Source organism: Myxozyma melibiosi (genome assembly GCF_037950935.1).
Source record: "Myxozyma melibiosi strain Phaff 52-87 chromosome Unknown BZA70scaffold_3, whole genome shotgun sequence".
NCBI lineage: Eukaryota > Fungi > Ascomycota > Lipomycetes > Lipomycetales > Lipomycetaceae > Myxozyma > Myxozyma melibiosi.
In genome coordinates, this window is record NW_027042917.1 from 349,437 (window position 1) to 360,061 (window position 10,625).

Consider the following 10,625-nt stretch of genomic DNA (forward strand, 5'->3'; position numbering starts at 1 on the left):
AGGCGCTAATCAGTCCATATCACCGCCGGTGGTTCATTGCATATGACATCACGTGCACGTGAAACCCCCTCCCCCTCTGATTGTTTTTTAATTAATCGATTTATAGTGAAGTCATACCTACCTTGATAATCTGATATCTTCTTCAGTTGGAATTTATAAGTTCTTACTATTATTTTGATAGGAGGTTCTTTGATTTATCTTTCTAATTTGCCTGCCCGGATATTTGAATACTCAGCTTCTTTATCCTACATCGAGTGGCGCGCGGGGTATATATCGCACTCCCTGCCACACATCGCCCATTCTCATCCAGCAATCATGACTTCTGAATCAAAGCTGCAGGCAATCGATGAATATATCCCGGTCAACGGGATTCAGTTTTATACTAAGCAAACTGTACGTAGCCCCGGCGGCACCGTACGTACGCGCAAAGATCAGACCTGCGCTGACTTAAACTCTTAGGTCGTACCGAAGGACACCAAGACTGTGGCCAAAATATTCTTTATACATGGTAAGCACTTTGCTCAGATTTGAATAAAACGGTTGGAACGGTATCTCACCGTATATACTTGACGAAGGATTTGCGGAACATGTCAACCGTTACACCGAACTGTTCGAGGTTCTGGCAAGCAAGGGAATTGAAGTCTTCGCATTTGACCAGCGCGGTGCTGGACGAACGGCCCCCGATCGCAAAGACTGGGGTGTGACCGAAGAGAAGTTGGTATATGAAGATATTGATGCGTTCATATCCTTAAAGATGAAGCCCGACTTCAGTGCTAGCATGGGATCTCCTATACCGTGGTACATGATGGGCTTTAGTATGGTAAGACAAATGATTCCTTGTTGATTTAGCGAACATGATATTGACGATGACGATAGGGAGGGGGCATATGTTTGAATTATGCTATCAAAGGAAACTATCGTGATCTGTTTACAGGATATGTGGCCATGTCTCCTTGTGTCCTTGTTCATGTATGGTCCCATTCGATTCGAATCGATTTATGATTTCGACCCTCAGCTAACATCGAGAAGCCACGAACGCGTCCAAATCCGGTTGTGCACTTGATACTTTTAGGTGTTAGCAAAGTTGTGCCTCGATTACAATTCGACACAGGTATCGTCCATGAATATCTCACTCACGACGAAGCGGAAGTTGAGGCGGTACGTAGCGATCCGCTGTGTCATGCTACTGGAACCTTAAGACAGTTATCTGATATGCTTGATCGGTGCGTGACTCTATTACCTTCTTTGCAGATCTCGACTTTGTGTAAAAAACGACTAATTCTCTATCTTCTCCAGTGGGAAACATCTCTTGGATCATAACTATTATTCGAAGATAGCAGACAAGTCGGTGCTGATTATACACGGCGATGCCGATAAGGTCAGCAATCTCGTTTATTACACGCTTGGTATTTGAAGATTAACATTTGCAGGTCAATTCCTTCGATGCTTCGAAACTTTTTTTCGAGAGATTACCGATTAAAAACAAACATTTCGTTGTAATGGAAGGTGGCTATCATGAATGTAAGCTAAAAGCCTGCATGTTTGAACCACATCAGTGACTGTATTACATTTGCATCGATACTAACAAGCAAACAGTGCATCACGAGCGTCCCGAAGATAGGCAGAAGTTCTTTAAAGAACTCATTGACTGGTTCTATAACGATGCATCAAGGATTTCAACAGCATCATCCAAACTTTGACCAGCAGGAAAGCGGAAAGAACACTCAACACTGAATCGCATTCTATGGACAGACGAAGGTCTTTTCACACTTGTCAAGTACCTTTAGAAGACCCACATTGGCACTGGTCATTGGTAGGATCAGCAGATCCCTCTTATTCAGAGCCAGAGGGGTGAGTTGTGGATCAAGCTTTCAGTGGATTTGAGAGTGAGTCCTGCTAATCTCGAGATGGATGAGCAGCAATAAGGATGTTGAATGAAGTGAACAGCTTGGATGGTTATGATTGATAGTTTGCGTCTCTAACTGTTGTTTGAAGTGTGATGTAGTGAATTTGCGAAATCTATCTGTGTTTTTGACTTGGTGATTTATCTTATGTTGAGTATTTGTAATTGTGACATGATCCTGCGATCTATTTTGTTTTGTTTTGTTTTGTTTTATCATTTAGTGGAGAAGGAGGACAGTCTGTCATTTGATAGTTGTTATGCAAGGACTTCAAAATCGATCTATTAATCTTTCAATAATTTTCTCTTCTCCACTTTTCCATCCAGCTTCAGATTTCCGTTCCCTTCATTAAGCTATCCAAGTATACCTGCTTGAAGTGGAGGACAGGATGTCCGGTAGGAGCTTTTATTCAATCAATTCCACAAATGGAAGGTAGTGAAGTCCATAGTATAAGCCAATCCCCAATACCTGGAGGATTCCATTTCTTTCATTGCTTTGGTGTAAACTATATGCTACTGCAGTGGCAGATTTAACAATGATGATGATAATAAATCTCTGTACCAAGTCCGTTGCAACAATGACAGAAACAATACAGATTCTGCAACCAAACTAATTTTTGTTGAAAATCAACAAGGTGAAAATTGCGGGGGTTCAATATTATGCCAAACGTCAGGAAAAGCACCAAAGCGGGGCATGAACTGTAGATCTAAACGGAGCAATGCAGCAGCTATACCGCTGGGCCATTATTATTATGATGATGGTTATCTGTTTTGACTGCCGGGCCATATCACTGCTCCCTCAATTCAAAATATTATCGAGCGGACATTTCTGCATCTTTTTACAAGTGCACACATTATGCATCATTCCTGCGCTAATGCCACTGCGTCATTTGTTTACCTCAGTGCTCTTTTGCTGTTCACCTGCTCATTTCGCAACGCTGGGGACAACGCTGTTGGCTGGGCTTTTACTGTTGGGGCACATTAGACATGAAGAAAATGGCATTTTGGGCACTCAATCAGCTCTGTACTTTGTGGCGATAAAAGCCTTAGCAAAGGCCACAACTTGGACATCAAGACAAGATGATGGTCAAGATGATGGTCAAGATGATGGTCAAGATGATGGTCATGATGATGATGATAAATCTATTTTTGAGGTCTGCATGCAACAACTAGGCTATGACAGACAATTCCCCCTTCTCCACTAAATAGTAAAACAAACGAAACAATGTAAAATGAAATAGATCCAAGATCGTGTCAAAATAATAAAGAGGTCACATAAATTAAATCTCAAGGTCAAAAACACAATGAGATTTTGCAGAATTCACTATAAAATATCGTGTTTAATAAAAGATCGAAATCCGAAAAGGCCTCTCGCTCTTATCTTTTCGACAGCTCTATATTGCTCTCATCACTTCTCTTGCAGACTACGGCACAGAGCTCTACTCGACCGAGCAGAAAGTGGGGGTAATTAGCAGATTTACAAAGCCACAAAATGATGCATCAGGATGATCTTGGGCGCGTTCAGGGCCTCGCCAATTGCAACGCTCGAATGTGAAGCGGCGGTCCCTCCAGCGGCCATCAGACTCTGACGACGAATGCGAAAGTATGCTCTTTGACTGGCGACACTCCCAAGCACTCATCCTCTTAATTTAAGATGTGACGCTCTTCCCAACCACCCGGAGAAGTCTCGCACGTCTCCTGTCGCGCCTCATGGGAGATGGTTCCAGACTGGACCCAAAGTGTGCCTTCAATGTCGACTAGACTCCCTGTTAAAAACTATTCAGCTAGATGTTAAACTCCAATGACGACGGAGATGTTCAATGTTAGGGAATATCCACCCTGGCGCGTTCTGGACATCTCTAGCAGGCTTGAGACATTACTAGAAAAGGAGATCTTGGAAATCATCGGCAAGGGTTGGCATATCTACATTCGTTTATTTAGTAAGCTGAGAACAACGCTGATGGCTGGGCATTCACTGCCGAGCATGGAGGGCAATTCAAGCATGATGAGTAGCTTTTCGGGCTCTCAATCCGATGCGATAACTGCCTTGGCAAAGGCCACAACTTGGACAGCAAAACAAGACTGTCAAGCGCGGCCGTTCACTTTTTCACTGATGTCCATGCGGTCTTAAAAGCCTGAAAAAGCCTCGGCGCGCCTCAAATCAAAGCCGAGCTACTTTGATCTACAAGCCAGCGATCGACTGTCTGTAACCAACACCAAAGTCTCTATTTATTGGCTTCGCTCTGCCAGCAAAGTAGAAGGCAGCATTCGTTCCCTGGCTTTTCGCTCCCTGGCTTCAGCGACTCAAGCAGCCTCGTCGCCAGACCGCGTCAATCATGAATGCTACTTTCGCTCTCTTTATAAGCTCGTTCATGACCTCGCTTTCGAGGAATGGAATGCCAGGTTTCAAGCCACGCCTCGATCGAGATATTATATATATGGAGGCAAACCTCGATTATCTATCGACCGGCCCCTTGTGAATATCCCTCGCAGCGTTGCCAGTTGTATTGCGAGCTTCCGGACTGGACATGGCTTCTTCAACAGCTACTTTGCAGGACATGGCAGAGAGCCTCGTCCTTCTCCAAAGTGTTGGTGTGGGATTCCTCTGCAGTCAGTCCAGCATGTGCTTCTTCTTTGTCGCAAGCACAGAGATGAACGACGTATTGCCTTTGAAAGTATGCCTATGGCCGAACGCACGTTCAATCGCATTCTATGGACAGACAAAGGTCTTTCTGCTTCTGTCAAATATCTTCAGAAGACCCACATTGACACTGGACACTGGTATTATCAGCAAACCTCTCTCACACAGAGCCAAAGAGATGAGATATGGATCATTACTTTTATGGATTTGAGATCAAGCGTTGCAAATTCTGAGATGGACGAGTAGCAGTGAGGTCTCTTAAGGAAGTTGGTAGCTTGGATGATTATTGATGATGATGATGCTGATGAGTCTTTGAATTATAGTCTATCTACGACAACTAGGCTATGACAGACCACCTCCAATACTCCCACCAATTTTTAACACCACTTTTCAATCCAAGTTTAAATCTCCATCTCCTTGATTTAGATATCCAAGTGTGCATGCCTGAAGTGGTGGACAGTCTATCCAGTAGGTGCTTCTATTCAATCATTTCCACAAAGGGAAGGTGCTGTTGTAAAGTCCATAGTATAATCCATAAATCCAGGGGATTACGCTTCTTTCATTGCTTTGTTGTAAACTTGGTGCTACCGCAGTGAGGGGTTCAGTAAAAATTTTGCGATCAAGACCATTATTTGTTGAAAATGATCAAGGCGAAAATTGGGAGTGCTCAATATTTCGCCAAACTCCAGGAAAAAGTTCCTAAGCGGCGCTCGGGCTGTGGATCCAAAAGGAGCAATGCAGTGGCTATACCGCTAGGCCCTACAACTGCTCCATCGGATGGTTATTATTGATTTTTTTCTGGATTTCTGTTTTTTATTCGAAACACGCTATAACGCCTAGCCCCTTGTAGCGGCGCGCTTCTACATATGAATATAAATATAATCCGACCATTCCTCCTTCTCTACAACATCCCACACCAGTCAACTATGGCATGGCATCCACTAAAAAAGAAAGTCGAGAGTTCTAATTTATTAAGCTATCCAGATAAAAAAAAGCGGAGCTGTAGAAGCGCTGCTAAGGCATATATTTGATTGAGAAAGTACCTTACAAGACAGGATGATCAACACCTTTGACAGTATTGGTGCGCGAATTGCTTAGAATCGAACGAAAGAGAGGTGGATTATTTTATTTGATGTATTCTTAATCCAGAAATATGAAAATCGATTTTTGTTTGGCAGATGTGGAGATATGGCTTATATTTTACCGGCAGAGCACAATGCATGATGCGTCCGAAAGAACTGTGCCTTCAGATTTGCCAAATTACAACATAAGGTTTTGAAGCGCGTCTTACTTGTCTGTTAAACTATTGAGGAGCCCTTTTTTACCAAGATCTCGCAAAGATAAACGCATTGGAAGTACCACACTTGGATCCCAGAAACACCGCCCAATGCTCCAGAGGCTTTGAAACTGCCCGCCTTGGCACAAAGTCACATAGATCGTTATCAGGGAAGCTCTTAAAACTCATTTTTCATAGCGATTAGCTTACATGCAAAAGATATGGCGATGATGATGATGATGCTAAATATTGGTTTCAAGTCCGTTGCAATGACTAGGTTATGACAGACTATCTCCCCCTTCTCCACTATATAATAAAACAAAGTAAGCCCCAAGATCCCGTCACAATAACGAATAAATCAATAACAGATAAATCTCAACTCAAAAATAAAACAAAGAAATTCTGCAAAATTCACTATAACATATTTAAAATTAAAGATAAAACTTCAAATAATTCAATAATAGCGTCCAAGCTATCAAATTCTTTAAGAGACCTCACTGCTACTCGTCCGTCTCGAAATTTGCAAAGCCCGCTCTCAAATCCACCAGAAAACTGTCCATAAGTTACTGCTCTGGCTCTGAGTGAAAGAGGTCTGCTGATGATACCAGTGACCAGTGCCAATGTGGGTCTTCTGAAGATATTTGACAGGAGCAGAAAGACCTTTGTCTGTCTACAGAATGCGATTGAGCATGCGTTTTGCGATAGGGATACCTGTAAAGGCGCTATTCAGTCTATCTCTGTGCTTGTGACAGAAGCACACGCTGAACTGACTGCAATGAAATTCCGCACCAGCACTCTGCAGAGGGACGAGGCTCTCTGCGCAAAAGATATGGCACGGTTAATATTCAAATCCTCTTCATCGGAGTCTAGGTCCCAGCAACTTCATGATGCAGATTTGGAGATTTTCAATTGTCAAATAGACAAAAATATATGCTTATAGCATGGAGGTTCTATGACAGAACAGAAAGCAAGTTATCTGAGGGATAAGAACAATGCTCATATGCAACCACAGTCAGAAATGCATGAAGGGGGTAGGACCGCTGAGCCGACTGAACGAAGCCATAGTATGTGTAGGAAGGAGGATGGGACATACTACACACACGTAAAATATACATTATTAACCTTTACTGGAGTTGAAAGTTAAGGTTTATATTATACTAATTTATACACATTGTAAAAACAATCGGTATATCTAACAACATTGAAATGAACATGTACATACATGGAATTTAGTTTTATAATCTCTATAATGCCTAACCCCTTGTAACGGCACACCCTTTGTAGCGGCGCGCTTCTACATATAATATGACCATTCCTCCTTCTCCACAACATCCCACACCAGCAAACCATGGCATCCCCTAAAAAAGAGAGTTGAGAGCTTTTATCTTATCTATTAATCCATAGGAGCAGTGATATGGCCCAGCGGTATGGCCGCTGCATTGCTCCCTTAAGATCCACGGTTCGAGCCCCGCTTGTGAGCTTTTCCTGGATTTTGGCCTAATATTGAACACCCCCCCAATTTTCACCTTGATAATCTTCAGCAAAAAATGGTCTTGGTTGCAAAATTTATATTGAACCCCCCACTGCAGTAGCACCAAGTTTACAACAAAGCGGTGAAAGAAATGAGATCCCCCGGATTTTATGGATTATACTATGGACTTTACTACACGCCTTCCCTTTCTGGCAATGGTTGAACTGAAGCACCTACTGGATAGCTTGTCGTCCACTTCAGGCAGGCATACTTGGATATCCTATCAGGGAGATGGAAAAATTGAAGTTGGATTAGAAAAATGGAGATAAAAAAAAACAAATTGGTGGAAGAAGTTGGAGACAGTCTGTCATAACCTAGTTGTTGCAAATAGACTATAATAAAAAGATTCATCATCATCATCATCATCTATTAATCCATCTAAAATAAAAAAAAAGCGGAGCTGTAGAAGCGCTGCTAAGGCATATAATTGATCGTGAAAGAGTACCTTACATGACAGGATGAACAATCAACACCTTTGACGATATTGCCGTGCGAATTGGTTTGAATTTGAACGAGAGAAGAGAAGGCTAGCTTATTTGATGTATTCTCACCCTAGAAAGATGAAGATCAATTGATGTTTGGCAGACATGGAGATAAGACTTGTGTTTTGACTGCAGAGCACGATGCAGGTCGCATCAGAAAGAACTGGGCTCTCAGATTTGCCACACTATAACAAAAGGCTTTTAAACACGTCTTACCTGTCTGCTTAATTATTGAGGAGCCTTTTACCATGAATATTTTGTGAAGATAAACGCGTGTGGTTAGCATGTACGAGATCTTCGAGCTCTCTTATGAGAGGCACCACCCTTGAGTCCAAGAAACACCGCCTAACACGCCAGAGGCTTCTAGACAGCTCGTTTTGGTGCAAAGTCACATCAAAAGTTATCAGGGAAACTCTCAAAATCCATTTTTAATGTCTTTAGGCCAATATGCAAGAGGTATGACCAGACTGAGATCCAAATCTTCTTCATCAGAGTCTAGGTCTCAGCAACTTCATGAGGCAAACTCAGACATTTGCAACTGCCGATACACATTTTATGCATGGAGGGTCTGTTACAAGACAGAAAGGGCATTATTTGATATAAACGAGAGCAATTTTCAAGAGCAACTGCTGGTGGAAACGCGTGAGGGGGGGTGGAGATGCAAAGGACCGCGAGCCAACCAAACGACGCTGTAGCATGTGTAATAGGACGAGACATACTACGCGCACTTGTAAGAAGATGAAGAAATGTCCGTTCTTTGATATTTTAGATAGTTTCAATTGATTGAACTTGTTGTGGTTGAGTAATTCCTCTTTTTGTAGAAAGATGTGGATGAAAGCGCACTGCTACAAAGGGTGCGCCGTTACAAGGGGTTAGGCTTTATTAATTTTATAATCTCTATATTAATAAAATAGTAAAGTCTATAAGTTTGTATATCAAATTAGTACTCTATTCTACTTTTACTAAATATTTCTTCTTTTTATCTTATCTTGTCACCATAAATAAGTAGGGGGGAAAGAACTTGAAATATTAATAATTAACGTCAAGACCCTTGTGGCGGCGCTCCCCTTGTGGCGGCGCACCTTCATCAAATCTCTTTACGAATAAAAAGTACACAACCACAATAAGTACAATCTATATAAGAGTCCTTGACTTTCTTTTGAAGTGGATACCATTGGTGGTTGGTGTGATGATGATGATGATGATGAATCTTTTTATTATAGTCTATTTGCAACAACTAGGTTATGACAGACTGTCTCCAACTTCTTCCACCAATATGTTTTTTTTTATCTCCATTTTTCTAATCCAACTTCAATTTTTCCATCTCCCTGATAGGATATCCAAGTATGCCTGCCTGAAGTGGACGACAAGCTATCCAGTAGGTGCTTCAGTTCAACCATTGCCAGAAAGGGAAGGCGTGTAGTAAAGTCCATAGTATAATCCATAAAATCCGGGGGATCTCATTTCTTTCACCGCTTTGTTGTAAACTTGGTGCTACTGCAGTGGGGGGTTCAATATAAATTTTGCAACCAAGACCATTTTTTGCTGAAGATTATCAAGGTGAAAATTGGGGGGGTGTTCAATATTAGGCCAAAATCCAGGAAAAGCTCACAAGCGGGGCTCGAACCGTGGATCTTAAGGGAGCAATGCAGCGGCCATACCGCTGGGCCATATCACTGCTCCCACCCACATCGGCACTGGTCACTGGTATCATCAGAAAATCGCTCTCACACAGAGCCAGAGGGATGAGTTGTGGATCAATCGTTTGGTGGATTTGAGAGTAGGACTTGGTGACCTGGAGTGGGATGGGTAACACTGAGGCCTTTTAAGGAAGATGATAGCTTGGATAGTTATTATTAACTTCTTTTTGGATTTTTATCTCTTATTTGAAATATGTTATAGTGAATTTTGCAAATTTCTTTGTGTTATTTTGACTTAGAGATGTATTTGTTATTGATTATTTGTTATTGTGACACGATCATAGGATCTATTTTGTTTTATTGTATAGTTGAGGAGGGCGAGATAGTCTGTCATAACCTAGTTGTTGCAACGGACTTAAAACAGAGATTTATCATCATCATCATTCTCGCCCTCCTCAACTATATAATAAAATAAAATAGATCCTAAGATCGTGTCACAATAACAAATAAGTCAATAAAAAATAAATGTCCAAGTCAAAAATAACACAAAGAAATTTCGCAAAATTCACTATAACATGTTTCAAATAAAAGATAAAATCCAAAATAAATTCAATAATAACCCTCCTAGCTATCAACTTCCTTAAGAGACCTCACTGCTACTCCTCCTCCTCATTACTGGCGATCCCCGCTCTCAAATCCACCAGAAAATTGATCCATAACTCATCCCTCTGGCTCTTAGTGAGAGACTTGTGCTGATGATACCAGTGACCAGTGCCGACATGGGTCTTCCGAATATATTTGATGAGTGCAGAAAGACCTCTGTTTGTCCATAGAATGCGATCGAGCATGCGTTCGGCTATAGGGATATCTTCAAAGGCATTCTTCCGTTCCTCTGTGTGCTTGGAACAAGAAAAAAGCACATGCTCAACTGACTGCAGTGAGTCTCCACACCAACAGTCTGGAGAGGGACGAGGCTCCCTGCCATGTCTTGCAAAATAGCTGTTGGAGAAGCCATGTCCAGTCCGGAAGCTCACAATACAACTGGCAATGCTGCGGGAGATATTCACAAGCGGCTTGTCAATAGAGAGTCGAGGCTTGCCTTCATATTGATAATATTCTGATCGAGGCGAGGCTTGAAACCTGGCATTCCATTCT

The 10,625-nt window shown here is 42.0% G+C and overlaps 1 protein-coding gene across 1 annotated transcript; it reads left to right on the top strand.

Moving 5' to 3' along the window:
- Window positions 1-315: 315 nt before the first annotated feature.
- On the top strand, window positions 316-1,700 carry BZA70DRAFT_266492 (Alpha/Beta hydrolase protein; the record flags this gene model as incomplete). Its single annotated transcript, XM_064911033.1, has 9 exons — window positions 316-414; window positions 460-508; window positions 576-820; window positions 877-969; window positions 1,030-1,158; window positions 1,204-1,223; window positions 1,297-1,378; window positions 1,431-1,521; window positions 1,597-1,700. The coding sequence occupies 9 exons, from the start codon at window positions 316-318 to the stop codon at window positions 1,698-1,700; spliced, it is 912 nt and encodes a 303-aa protein (XP_064769195.1).
- Window positions 1,701-10,625: the final 8,925 nt, after the last annotated feature.